At 42.9% G+C, this 15,122-nt stretch overlaps 1 protein-coding gene across 1 annotated transcript; it reads left to right on the top strand.

Annotated features, from left to right (window-relative positions):
- Positions 1–2,495: 2,495 nt before the first annotated feature.
- LOC124545367 lies at positions 2,496–14,881 on the top strand. The gene is made up of 3 exons (XM_047124278.1): positions 2,496–2,577; positions 11,269–11,368; positions 14,453–14,881. The coding sequence occupies exons 1-3, from the start codon at positions 2,566–2,568 to the stop codon at positions 14,761–14,763; spliced, it is 423 nt and encodes a 140-aa protein (XP_046980234.1). The 5' UTR covers positions 2,496–2,565; the 3' UTR covers positions 14,764–14,881.
- Positions 14,882–15,122: the final 241 nt, after the last annotated feature.

Genomic DNA, 15,122 nt, shown 5'->3' with positions numbered 1-15,122 from the left:
TCGATTCCTGTACACTTTCAAACCTCCCAGGAGTTTTCCGAATGCACTGACTGTCATCCACGCTGGCTTCCTGCAGTTTATTGACCATCCACAGGACCGAAATTCCCCAAAGCTTACAAATATCCCTTCACAAAAAAATCCAGCGGAGTGAAGGCGGGGGACCTAGGAGGACATAGTATTGGCGAGTCACAGTCGATACACTAGCTGTCGAAGATTCGTGCTACGTACTGCCAACAGCACATGAAAGTGTGTCGGTCCAGCAACGCACATGTATCACACACGCATCTGTTCACCATCAGGAAACATCATCTAAAGCATGGTCTTGCAGGTTAACAGTGTTGTAACGTTAGTGTCACTCTACATGTGCATGCGATGTTTCGGGTAAACTTTGTTTTCTGACCCACTATTGTTGGAACTATTTCCTCGTTTCATTGCCTCTTTCCGTGTCCACCATTTGTAATTATGGTACTCAAAGATCTGTACCTATAGAATAACTTTTTTACTATAGTAACGATGTTTATTATGGTTCTAAGGCAGACGCTCTGGGATGATGATGGCGTTGAAACAGAGGATGACACGCGTAAAGCCGAAATACTAAACACCTTTTTCCAAAGCTGTTTCACAGAGGAAGACCGCACTGCAGTTCCTTCTCAAAATCCTCGCACCAACGAAAAAATGGCTGACATTGAAATAAGTGTCCAAGGAATAGAAAATCAACTGAAATCACTCAACAGAGGAAGTCCACTGGACCTGACGGGATACCAATTCGATTCTACATAGAGTACGTGAAAGAACTTGCCCACTTTCTAACAGCCGTGTACCGCAAGTCTCTAGAGGAAGGTTGCAAATGATTGGAAAAGAGCACAAGTAGTCCCAGTTTTCAAGAAGGGTCGTCGAGCAGATGCGCAAAACTATAGGCCTATATCTCTGACATCGATCTGTTGTAGAATTTTAGAACATGTGTTTTACTCGCGCATCATGTCATTTCTGGAAACCCAGAATCTACTCTGTAGGAATCAACGTGGATTCCGGAAACAGCGATCGTGTAAGACCCAACTAGCTTTATTTGTCCATGAGACTCAGAAAATATTAGATACAGGCTCCCAAGTAGATGCCATTTTCCTTGACTTCCGGAAGGCGTTTGATACAGTTCCGCTCTGTCACCTGATAAACAAAGTAAGAGCCTACGGAATATCAGACCAGCTGTGTGGCTGGATTGAAGAGTTTTTAGCAAACAGCTCACAGCATGTTGTTCTCAATAGAGAGATGTCTACAGACGTTAAAGTAACCTCTGCCGTACCACAGGGGAGTGTTATGGGACCATTGCTTTTCACAATATATATAAATGATCTAGTAGATAGTGTCGAAAGTTCCATGCGGCATTTCGCATTAGAAAATTGTAGCGAAATGCAGGAAGATCTGTAGCGGATAGGCACTTGGTACAGGGAGTGGCAACTGACCCTCAACATAGACAAATGTTATGTATTGCGAATACATATAAAGAAGGATCCTTTTCTGTATGATTATATGATAGCGCAGTTACTTCTGTAAAATATCTGGGAGTATGCGTACGGAACGATTTGAAGTGGAATGATCATATAAAATTAAGTGTTGGTAAGGCGGGTGCCAGGTTGAGATTGATTGGGAGAGTCCTTAGAAAATGTAGTCCATCAACAAAGGAGGTGGCTTACAAAACACTCGTTCGGCCTATACTTGAGTATTGCTCATCAGTGTGGGATCCGTACCAGGTCGGGTTGACAGAGGAGATAGAGAAGATCCAAAGAAGAGCGGTGCGTTTCGTCACAGGGTTATTTGGCAAGCATGATAGCGTTACGGAGATGTTTAGCAAACTCAAGTGGCAGAGTCTTCAAGAGAGGCGCTCTGCATCGCGGTGTAGCTTGCTGTCCAGGTTTCGAGAGGGTGCGTTTCTGGATGAGGTATCGAATATATTGCTTCCCCCTTCTTATACCTCCCGAGGAAATCACGAACGTAAAATTAGAGAGATTCGAGCGCGCACGGAGGTTTTCCGGCAGTCGTCTTCCCGCGAACCATACGGGAGTGGAAAAGGAAAGGGAGGTAATGACAGTGGCACGTAAAGTGCCCTCCGCCACACACCGTTGGGTGGCTTGCGGAGTATAAATGTAGATGTAGATGTAAACCTTGTTTAGGTTGAGAAGATTATATCTTAACTAGTTTTGCACCCTGAAACACAATGTCACTCTTCTTATCGACCGTTATATTCGTGAGACGCGATATCGACAGAGAATATTTTGGTCACGAAGAAAGAGAACGAATAAGCCTGTGCGCATCCTACATGGGCTGCTACGAAACTGAGAAATCAGCACATGTTCGTTCCTTTGGCTCCTCCCATCGGGTAAGTTACCAGGACCAACACGCGGGTAATTAACGGCCAGAGCGGGCGCTGGTGGGGGGATTGTGGCCGTGCGTCTGCTTCGGCTGCTGCGTATAAAAGGCCTCGCCGCTTGCCGATCCTCACACGCAGTCGACCGACCGCAGAATCCCACACCCACGTCGCTGTAGTCCGCAGGCACGTCGTTCATCAAAATGCTGAAGCTGGTGAGTAGCAGATTTTCGCGGCTCACACATTTTCTTCTAACACAAAGATGCCTTTAGCAACTATATTGCTGTAGGAATGCTCCGCAAAACAGCTGACAGAGGTATCCGCTCGTTACAATGTATCAAAGTACTTACGTCACCCCTTATTCTTTACACTAACGTCCGTAGATAGGCTGACTGCGTCTAGACGCACATACATGTTAATTGATTAGATCAAGGAGAGCTTCTGTAAAGTTTGGAAGGTAGGAGACGAGGTACTGCTACAAGTAAAGCTGTGAGGACGGGGCGTGAGTCGTGCTTGGGTAGCTCAGTTGGTAGAGCATTTGCGCGCGAAAGGCAAACGTCCCGAATTCCAGTCTCGGTCCGGCACTCAGTTTTAATCTGCCAGCAAGTTTCATATCAGCGCACACTCCGCTGCAGAGTGAAAATCTCACTCTGGAAACATGCCCCAGGCTGTTGCCAAGCCATGTCTCACCAATATCCTTTCTTTCAGGAGTGCTAGTTCTGCAAGTTTCGCAGGAGAGCTTCTGTAAAGTTTGGAAGGTAGGAGACGAGGTACTGGCAGAAGTAAAGCTGTGAGGACGGGGCGTGAGTCGTGCTTGGGTAGCTCAGTTGGTAAAGCATTTGCGCGCGAAAGGCAAACGTCCCGAATTCCAGTCTCGGTCCGGCACACAGTTTTAATCTGCCAGGAAGTTTCATATCAGCGAACACTCCGCTGCAGAGTGAAAATCTCGTTCTGGAAACATCCCCCAGGCTGTGGCTAAGCCATGTCTCACCAATATCCTTTCTCTCAGGAGTGCTAGTTCTGTAAGGTTCGCAGGAGAGCTTCTGTAAAGTTTGGAAGGTAGAAGACGAGGTACTGGCAGAAGTAAAGCTGTGAGGACGGGGCGTGAGTCTTGCTTGGGTAGCTCAGTTGGCAGAGCACTTTCCCGCGAAAGGCAAAGGTCCCGAGTTCCAGTCTCGGTCCGGCACACAGTTTTAATCTGCCAGGAAGTTTCATATCAGCGAACACTCCGCTGCAGAGTGAAAATCTCATTCTGGATCTCATTCTGATTAGATCAACTTGTACGTGAAGTATCGGACTACCCTTATGAATGGATTATAAAGTTCCTGCCAAACAAAAGATAACATTCCATTCTTAACGTAGAGAAATTTTCAAACGTAAAGGTAACTTTGAGTGCACTCAGAGGATTTGTTATAGGATCATTACAGTTCACAATATGTGTGAACGTTCTAGTAGATACCACTGAAACCACCAAGAGAATGTTTGCGGATGATATTGATGATGTTTGGTTTGTGGGGCGCTCAACTGCAGTGTCACCAGCGCCGTTACAAAGTCCAAATTTTCACACCATTTTATTTACACAGCGCAATCTCGCCTCTGTCACGAATGATGAAGATGAATTAATGAAGACAACACAAACACCCAGTCCACGGACAGAGAAAATCCCCGACCCGGCTAGGAATCGAACCCGGGACTCCTTGTTCCAGAGGCAGCAACACTAGCCACTAGAGCATGAGCTACGGACACGCGGATGGTGTTGTTACAAATAGGGTAATACAGGAAGATCACGAGGAATCGGCGCCAGGTTTTGGCACTTACTAAATGTAACCCACTGTGCATAAAAAGTGGGAAGAACCATTATTTTGTGATTATACTAGTGCACAACAGTTACTGGAAGCGGTCACGTCCGTTGTTCTTGGAGTATGAGTATAGAGTGGTTCAAAATAGAAGGTAAAATAATCAGGATGTTAAGTCTACTCACTAAGGAAGTAGCTTACAAAAATCACATTCCACCAGTATTTGAATATTACTCGTTAGTCTCGAACCCGTACCAGAATCGATTGATGGAGGAAATAAAGAAGATTCGAATAATAGAAGCGTGTTTCGTCCAGGTTCGTTTAAAAGCGCGAAGTCGTTGCGGAGAAGCTCACTCAACTATAGTGGCTGACGACACAAGAGAGGCGTTACACACCACGTTTAGCAGTACTATACATCTACATCTACATCTACATGGTTACTCTGCAATTCACACTTAAGTGCCTGTCAGAGGGTTCATCGAACCATTTTCATATTACTTCTCCACCATTCAACTCTATAATGGCGCGTGGGAAAAAGGAAAACCTAAATCTTTCCGTTCGAGCTCTGATTTCTCTTATTTTATTATGATGATCATTTCTCCCTACGTAGTTGGGTATCAACAAAATATTTTCGCATTCAGAAGAGAAACTTGGTGATTGAAATTTCATAAATAGATCTCGCCTCAAAGAAAACCGCCTTTTTTTCCAATGACTGCCACCCCAACTGGCGTATCATATCAGTGACACTCTCACCCCTATTGCGCGATAACACGAAACGAGCTGCCCTTCTTTGCACTTTTTCGATGTCCTCTGTCAATCCTACCCGGTAAGGACCCCATTCCGCGCAGCAGTATTCCAGCAGAGGACGGACAAGTGTAATGTAGGCTGTCTCTTTAGTTGATTTGTCGCATCTTCTAAGTGTTCTGCCAACAAAGCGTAGTCTCTGTTTCGCCTTCCCCGCAATATTATCTATGTGGTCTTTGCAATTTAAGTTGCTCGTGATTGTAATTCCTAGGTATTTAGTCGAATTGACAGCCTTTAGATTTGTTCGATGTATCGTATACCCAAAATTCATCGGATTTCTTTTAGTATCCATGTGGGTGACCTCGCACTTTTCTTTGTTTAGTGCCACTTGCCACTTTTCGCACCATAGAGAAATTTTCTCTAGAACATTTTGTAATTGGAACTGATCGTCTGATGATTTTACTAGACGGTAAATTACAGCGTTATCTGCAAACAATCTAAGGGGGCTGCTCGGATTATCATCTAGATCCTTTATGCAAATCAGGAACAGCAAGAGGGCCTATGACACCACCTTGTGGGACGCCAGATATCACTTCTGTTCTACTCGATGATTTACCGTCTATTACTACGAACTGTGACCTCTCTGAGAGGAAATCACGAATCCAGTCACACAACTGAGACGATACTCCATATGCACGCCATTTGATTAAAAGTAGCTTGTGAGGAACGGTATCAAAAGCCTTGTGGAAACCTAGGAATATGGAATCGATCTGAGATCCCTTGTCAACAGTACTCATTACTTCATGGGTATACAGAGATAGCTGTGTATTTTCTGAATCCGTGTTGGTTATATATCAATAAGTCATTTTTTCAAGGTGATTCATGATGTTCTAATACAGTGTAAGCTCCAAAATCCTACTGCAAATGAAGGTCAGTGATATGCGTCTGTAATTCAGTGGGTTACTCCAATTTCCTTTCTTGAATATTGGTATGACCTGTGCTACTTTCCAGTCTTTAGGTACAGACCTTTCGTCAAGGGAGCGGTTGTAAAATTCCGAGACTATACGCTCTCAGAAGAGCCAACTAACATATTTCTTCCTGCTACATATTCAGGGTGACTGTAATTAAACTTTCGTTACTCGAGCCAGCGGAGACGAAAAACTATTTACCGTATGAGTAACCAACTGTATAGGAATGATGTTCAGACTGTCCGCTGTAGAACTAACTTTGGAAGCAGTGTTAGTCTAATGACTAGTGCTTAGGCGCCAGTTCCGGTACGACGACGTAGAAATGGTTCAAATGGCTCTGAGCACTATGGGACTCAACTGCTGTGGTCATCAGTCCCCTAGAACTTAGAACTACTTAAACCTAACTAACCTAAGCACATCACACACATCCATACCCGAGGCAGGATTCGAACCTGCGACCGCAGCAGTCGCACGGTTCCGAACTGCGCGCCTAGAACCGCGAGACCACCGCGGCCGGCGACGACGACGTAGAGTTGGAACACAAGCATCTGTGCGCATTAAAGCTGCTGACAGTCAAAATGGGTTTGGACAAGCCGATCAGAGCCCCATCAAAACAACGGCAATAGCATTGCTTCTCATCCTGAATATCGACACGTTAACGAAATACGGAGAGGTCCTCTTTCCGTAACGGCACTGAGGTACACTATGTGATCAAAAGTATCCGGACACCCCCAAAAACATACGTTTTTCGTATTACTTGCATTGTGCTAGCACTTACTGCCAGGTACTCCATATCAGCGACATCAGTAGTCATTAGATATCGTGAGAGAGTAGAATGGGGCGCTCCGCGGAACTCACGGACTTCGAACGTGGTCAGGTGATTGGGTGTCACTTGTGTCATACATCTGTACGCGAGATTTCCGCACTCCTAAATGTCTCTAGGTCCACTGTTTCCCATGTGATAGTGAAGTGGAAACGTGAAGGGATACGTGCAGCAGAAAAGCGTGCAGGCCGACCTCGTCTGTTGACTGACAGAGACCGCTGACAGTTGAAGAGAGTCGTAATGTGTAATAGGCAGAGATCTATCCAGACCATCACACAGGAATTTCAAACTGCATCAGGATCCACTGCAAGTACTATGTCAGTTAGGCGGGAGGTGAGAAAACTTGGATTTCATGGTCGAGCAGCTGCTCATAAGCCACACATCAAGCCAGTAAATACCAAACGACGCCTCGGTTGGTGTAAGGAGCGTAAACATTGGCTTATTGAACAGTGGAAAAACGTTGTGTGTAGTGACGAATCACGGTACACAATGTGGCGTTCCGATGGCAGGGTGTGGATATGACGAGCGCCTGGTGAACGTCATGTGCCAGGGTGTGTTGTTTTTGTAGTTTTTAGGCGGTTTTCCACATCCCACTAGATGAATACTGGGCTGGTCCCCACGTCACGCCTCATTTACACGACTCGCAGACATTTGAAAATGTTTGAATTCTTACATGGCTTACACTAGATTGAGACAGCTGGGGTACACTTATTCCGTCCCAGGGGATTCGGGGTGGCGACAGCAAGGGTATCCTCTGCAACTAACATTGCCAAATCAATAGTAACACGACTGACCACGCGTTGAAAGCGGGACAAAGGAGCCAAGAAATAAATAAAGAATTCATAACTGTTCCACCATCTTCTAAGGACTGTGAAAATCTTATTCCATCTTACAGTGCCGAAAGTGTTCTCTAAATCAACAGCTTTCTTCAGACTCCATTTCATTATAACACGGAATCTGAGAATTGCTTCTCTCGTTCCTGTTTCTTTGCCGACTACCTCTTGTACGTTGCTCTTTGTCTTCGATGAATACGTCTCCTAGATGTAGCATCTTATTCACCATTTGTTTCTCGAGAAGCGTCGTATATTGCTTTGGAATTTTCCATATCAGTGTGGAACGGCCTGTATTCAGAATATTCACTGTGATACATGCCACCTGCCAAACGGGATAAAACAAACCCTGCCTTTTCTAAGAGCCCTCTCCGCCGGTTTCGACGTCTACGTTAACTAACTTTATGAAATAATGACCAGTGGGCCCAGAGGCGTTAATTCTTTCGTTTACTTACTGTTCACAGCCATAAATGTTTCCTACTCCTAGAGGTTCCCTACTCCTGCAGGCCTAAAAATGGTCTTTTCAATTGGCTTGATGTAGGGAATTGCTACAACGTAGGACAGGTCTGAAATTTAAATATTATTTTGCTACACCAGATCTTCTCTGTGGCCACAAAAAGTTTTCCCTATCTACAGAGTCCCCTATTCGGATCTCCGGGCGGGGACTACTCAAAAGGACGTCGTTATCAGGAGAAAGAAAACTGGCGTTCTACGGATCGGAGCGTGGAATGTCAGATCCCTTAATCGGGCTGGTAGGTTAGAAAATTTAAAAAGGGAAATGGATAGGTTAAAGTTAGATATAGTAGACATTACTGAAGATCGGTGGCAGGAGGAACAAGACTTCTGGTCAGGTGAATACAGGGTTATAAATACAAATTCAAATAGGGGTAATGCAGGAGTATATTTAATAATGAATAAAAAATAGGAGTACGGGTAAGCTACTACAAACAGCATAGTGAACGCATTATTGTGGCCAAGATAGACACGGAGCCCACGGCTACTACAGTAGTACAAGTTTATATGCCAACTAGCTCTGCAGATGGCGAAGAAATTAATGAAATGTATGATGAGATAAAAGAAATTATTCAGGTATTCAAGGGAGACGAAAACTTAATAGTCATGGGTGACTGGAATTCGACAGTAGGAAAAGGGAGAGAAGGAAACATAGTAGGTGAATATGGATTGGGGGGAAGAAATGAAAGAGGAAGCCGCCTGGTGGAATTTTGCACAGAGCATAACTTAATCATAGCTAACACTTGGTTCAAGAATCATAAAAGAAGGTGGTATACATGGAAGAAACCTGGACATACTAAAAGGTATCAGATAGATTGTATAATGGTAAGACAGAGATTTAGGAGCCAGGTTTTAAATTGTAAGACATTTCCAGGGGCAGATGTGGACTCTGACCACAATCTATTGGTTATGAGCTATAGATTAAAACTGAAGAAACTACAAACAGGTGCTAATTTAAGGAGATGGGACCTGGATAAACTGACTAAACCAGAGGTTGTACAGAGTTTCAGGGAGAACATAAGGGAACAATTGACAGGAATGGGGGAAAGAAATACAATAGAAGAAGAATGGGTAGCTCTGAGGGATGACGTAGTGAAGGCAGCAGACGATCAAGTAGGTAAAAATACGAGGGCTAATAGAAATCATTGAGTAACAGAAGAAATATTGAATTTAATTGATGAAAGGAGAAAATATAAAAAGACAGTAAAAGAAGCAGGCAAAAAGGAATACAAACGTCTCAAAAATGAGATCGACAGGAAGTGCAAAATGGCTAAGCAGGTATGGCTAGAGGACAAATGTAAGGATGTAGAGGCTTATCTCACTAGGGGTAAGATATGTTCTGCCTACAGGAAAATTAAAGAGACCTTTGGAGAGAAGAGAACCACTTGTATGAATATCAAGAGCTCAGATGGAAACCTAGTTCTAAGCAAAGAAGGGAAGGCAGAAAGGTGGAAGGAGTATATAGAGGGTTTATACAAGGGCGATGTACTTGAGGACAATATTATGGAAATGGAAGACGATGTAGATGAAGACGAAATGGAGATACGATACTGCGTGAAGAGTTTGACAGGGCACTGGAAGACCTGAGTCAAAACAAGGCCCCGGGAGTAGACAACATTCCATTAGAACTACTAACGGCCTTGGGAGAGCCAGTCATGACAAAACTCTACCATCTGGTGAGCAAGATGTATGAGACAGGCGAAATACCCTCAGACTTCGAGAACAATACAATAATTCCAATCCCAAACAAAGCAGGTGTTGACAGATGTGAAAATTACCGAGCAATCAGTTTAATAAGTCACAGCTGCAAAATACTAATGCGAATTCTTTACAGGCGAATGGAAAAACTGATAGAAGCGGAACTCGGGGAAGATCAGTTTGGATTCCGTAGAAATATTGGAACACGAGAGGCAATACCAACCTTACGACTTATCTTAGAAGAAAGATTAAGGAAAGGCAAACCCACGTTTCTAGCATTTGTAGACTTAGAGAAAGCTTTTGACAATGTTGACTGGAATACTCTCTTTCAAATTCTAAAGGTGACAGGGGTGAAATACAGGGAGCGAAAGGCGATTTACAATTTGTACAGAAACCAGATGGCAGTTATGAGAGTCGAGCGGCATGAAAGGGAGTGAGACAGGATTGTAGCCTCTCCCCGGTGTTATTCAATCTGTATATTGAGCAAGCAGTAAAGGAAACAAAAGAAAAATTCGGAGTAGGTATTAAAATTCATGAAAAAGAAATAAAAACTTTGAGGTTCGCCGATGACATTGTAATTCTGTCAGAGACAGCAAAGGACTTGGAGGAGCAGTTGAACGGAATGGACAGTGTCTTGAAAGGAGGATATAAGACGAACATCAACAAAAGCAAAACGAGGATAATGGAATGTAGTAAAATTAAATCGTGTGATACTGAGTGAATTAGATTAGGAAATGAGACGCTTAAAGTAGTAAAGAAGTTTTGCTGTTTAGGGAGTAACTGATGATGGTCGAAGTAGAGAGGATATAAAATGTAGACTGGCAATGGGAAGGAAAGCGTTTCTGAAGAAGAGAAATCTGTTAACATCGAGTATAGATTTAAGTATCAGGAAGTCGTTTCTGAAAGTATTTGTATGGAGTGTAGCCATGTATGGAAGTGAAACATGGACGATAAATAGTTTGGACAAGAAGAGAATAGAAGCTTTTGAAACGTGGTGTTACAGAAGAATGCTGACGATTAGATGGGTAGATCACATAACTAATGAGGAGGTATTGGATAGAATTGGGGAGAAGAGGAGTGTGTGGCACAACTTGAGAAAAAGAAGGGACCGGTTGGTAGGACATTTTTGAGGCATCAAATTTAGCATTGTAAGGCAGAGTAGAGGATAAAAATCGTAAAGGGAGACCAAGAGACGAATACACTAAGCAGATTCAGAAGGGTGTAGGTTGCAGTAGGTACTGGGAGATGAAGAAGCTTGCACATGATAGAGTAGCATGGAGAGCTGCATCAAACCAGTCTCAGGACTGAAGACCACAAAACAACATATCTACAGAGAAGTGTTTGTCTGCGCTTTGTGGCCGATTGTGATAAGAAATCCCTCCTCATATCCACACTAGTGACAAAGTTCATGCCGGATGCTGGCGACTACTAATTTTCTTCTGATAACTCACTTGCTTCTGTATCCGTCTGTTACAGTAGTTTCATGTTGCATAATCCATGAAGCAGCAGGTGACCCTGGCAGTTTATGTTACAGGTGCTGGTGATTTTAGCTGTGTCGGGCGCCGCCTTGGCCGCCTCTGTCGATGACAGCAGCGTCCAGAGGTCAAAGAAAGCGGTCGACCCTCTGGTCACAGGTAAGAACTTCCTCAAAATCGACTTATGTGTGTGTGTTACTTCTTCAGAAGCGCTATTTTCCGGCCTCAAACATTTGCGTGCCGTAGGATCTTGCTATTTTATTTTAAACCTCGTCATTGCTACAATGTAACATTTTGACTGAGCGGTGTTTTTGCATTGCACCATTATTAGCATATGAAGTCGCAGTACCTAAACATAGATTATCTACTTAACTCTAATTTTCAGTTGTATTTTCTGATATGTGTGTCACCAGTCTTCTGACAAGTTTGGTGCTGCGCGCCATGATTTCATGTACTGCTCCAATACTGCGTATAATAAGGCGAAAATCCCCATCAATGTACGAGTACAAAATAAATGCCCTGTCTTTGGAAGCGGTAACATCCGTCAAGTATCTGGGTGTGACTATTGGAAATGATCTCAAATGGAATGATCAGATTACACAAGTAACGGGCAAGACGAACTGCGGTTTATTGGTAGAATCCTGAAGCGATGCTGTCCTTCGACAAAGGAAATCTTACAACACGTTAGTTCGTCCAGTCTTAGAGTATTGTTCATCTGTGTGGGACCCTTACCAGTTGGATCTGGTTCAAGAGATTGAGAAGGTCCAAATAAGAGCGGCAAGATTCGTGACTGGTACATTTAGCCATCACGAGAACGCTTAAAATCTCATTGAAAGTTTGAAGTGGGACACACTTGCAGATAGACGACGCGCTAAACGGAAGGGACTGCTCACTAAATTCCGAAATCCGATCTTCGCCGAGGATATAGAGCATATATTATTACCACCAACTTTCAAATCGCGCAATGATCCCCATTCAAAGAGAATTTGGAGCTCGTACTGAGGCGTTCAGACAGTCGTATTTCCCTCGCGCGATCCGCGAGTGGAACAGAGAGGGGGAAATATGACTTTGGCGCGAATTGTGCCCTCCGCCACACACCGCTTGGTGGCTACCGGAGTATATATGTAGATATGTAGAATCCCTCCATGTCAGAGCGAAAGAAACAGTGTTCTCAATTATTGTTCACCTCCATTGCTGAATGGTCAGTACGTCTAACAGCCAAGCAGTGTACCCTGTTTCGATTTCCGGCCGGATTGGATATTTTCTCCGCTCAGGGACTGGGTGTTCTGTTGCCCTCATCATCATTTCATCATCACAGACACACAAGTCGCCCAGTGTGGCGTCAGATGAAGAGACTTGCAACTCGGTGACTAAATTTCCCCAGATGGGGACTCCTAGCCATCAGTTCCGTACGATCATTTCATTTCATTTCTCAGTCATTAGATCTCTATACTTACATCTGTGTATCCCCCAAAACTTTACCTTCTTTTAGTACCACGGGAGGTACCCCCTGAGGCCGTCGCACATTGTTGGTGCCATCCCTTACCGATTCTGTGAAGAGTCTCCTCATTTCGTATCATATCAGTCCATCAAATTCAGTATCCTTTTCTCCAGGGCCGGTTTAAGGTATAAACGGCACAAGAGGCCTCTTTGGACATCTATTACGATCTACTGCTAAATTTCGTACATAGGATGTATCATAACTAGTAGCGAAAACTGACATGCGTGGATGTATACTTGTCCCTGAGCAAGACAAGATTCTTGCTGTAAAGATGTATCAATGATTCAGATTATATTTCTAACCTGAATACTCTTTTCCCTTTACACGTCAAAACCCATTCATTTCCTCAACACAGACTAGACATACCACAATTGTTAGAACTATAATAAATTGTCTGTTTGTTTGCGGCTTTAGATAACGTTGAATAGCATTATTTCTCAAACACAACTGCCATAAAACGATCTAGATGCCAACTAACGCAAAACAAAAGGACTAGACATAACTAGATGTTTAAGTGAAAGAGGAAAACTGTCATTGGCTTCTCGCGAATAGAATACTTAATAATATCAAACTCAAGGGAGAAAAGCTAAACCTTTATTCTTTTTTAATGTTAATATGTGGGAAGATGAAGTGACTTCATTAGCATTTCGTGAGCCTCCTGTAATTGATTGAGAATAATAAAATACTTTCTTCCTTATGTTCAGCAGCGAGTCGAAAATTTGTAGACCGACTATATTTCAAAATGGGCTGACCGAGGAAATGCATCTGTAGTAGAATATAAAGTCTTAGCAGAGAAATGGAATATTTTATACTGTTTTTAGTGTTAATACATAATGGGTGACGAAGTGAGAGATTATAAAAGTAAGATACTGTTAAACATCCAAACAGGTGAATTTTTTGGCTTAACGATTCAAATAGGTTTATGTTACACAGCTCAACACATAGCTATTATTTTGGAGTATCTTTTATACCAATAAAAGAATAATGAAGCATATTGACGACTGTATAGGAAATTATTTCAGGGAAGCAGCATACATCAGCTGTCGGTACAGCGTCAGGTCAGGGACCACTTTTGGAAACAACAGCTAATACGATTGTCCTTAGCTTCTTTCTGTTTTCTTGCTTAATCTGATCACAGTTATTGTATTAGATAATGAATGTTTTTTGGGTTATTATGTCAGGGCACCGGCTGCAGACAGAATCGTCATTGTAATTATAGTATCGGTGCTAGCAGAGCAATAATAATTGGAGGAATCTAATGCAGAGATAATTTGCCATCATCCTATAATATTTTGTGAAATTGTAACCTGTGCAATGCAATTTTTTATGATGAATATTGCACAGTGAGTTTCAAAGGGCAGCCTTATAAAGTAGATGGTAGAAACAAAGGCAATTAAACCAATATATATATATATCTACACTTAGAATAAACCGTCACGCTTACAACACCAGCGAAAAATTTACGATTTCTATTATCTACATTTCACTTATATTTTCTTCAGAAACGGAATAAATTTAAATGTCGAACTTGAGAATTTCTGAAGATTAGATTTAGATTTTTGTTATTTGAGTGAAAGACTTGTAAAGAAAGAATATTTACACCAGTTGTAGAGCAACATAGGAGATTTCTGATACATTGCTGACAGATCATACGGAGTAAAATACGTATCTCATTAAGTGGTATACTTATCCATTCACTTCATTCGTATTTACTCTGGTAGTAACGAAACCTTCTATTTCAGGGGCGGCCTACAACCCGTACTACGCTGCCATTGCGGACCGCTACGCCACCCCCGGCCTGGGCTACACAGGGGCCTACCCCTATTCAGCAGCCTACAACACCCTGGCTGACGGCTATCCCTACCGTGCGGCATCTTACCCTTACACAGCTAAAACGTATCCCTACACTGCTGGAACTTACCCCTACACAGCTGGGACATACCCCTACACAGCTGGGACCTACCCCTACAGTGCAGGGCTAAGAGGTTACCCGTACACTGCTGGAGTTTACCCATATACTGCTGCAGCTGGAGTTCTCCCCTATGCTGGATAAGGAAGCCTTTTTGAACAACGTTCTGCATATTCAATCAATGCTCTGTACAACTATTACCAATATCCTTTAGTGTAACATTTCATACTTGATTAGCCAAATAAAAATAACTGTGGAGAAATTTTTTATGCTATCTTCTTCATATCCCCATATCTCATTATATTCCTGATCCACACCACACACATTGTTTCTTCTGTCTATTTTTGCACTGTGTATTCCACACAAATATTGATGCCTTTATCTGAAAATTCGGCTACAATGGAAAATGTGGTACTACAGAGAAAAAATTTTTCAGGCACTGTAATAATGTATAAAACAGAACTGAGCTGGAACTAAAAAAAACTGCAGATAACAGTACCAAA

This window comes from Schistocerca americana, chromosome 8 (assembly GCF_021461395.2).
Source record: "Schistocerca americana isolate TAMUIC-IGC-003095 chromosome 8, iqSchAmer2.1, whole genome shotgun sequence".
NCBI classification, from domain to species: Eukaryota; Metazoa; Arthropoda; class Insecta; order Orthoptera; family Acrididae; genus Schistocerca; species Schistocerca americana.
Note: the sequence above shows the minus strand (reverse complement) of the source record. Positions and strands in the feature narration are given on the sequence as shown.

Bases quoted from the DNA above. Each gene is read 5' to 3' on its own strand.
- LOC124545367 (XM_047124278.1), top strand. The intron at 11,369-14,452 runs GTAAGAACTTCC...CTTCTATTTCAG, and splicing joins GGTCGACCCTCTGGTCACAG to GGGCGGCCTACAACCCGTAC.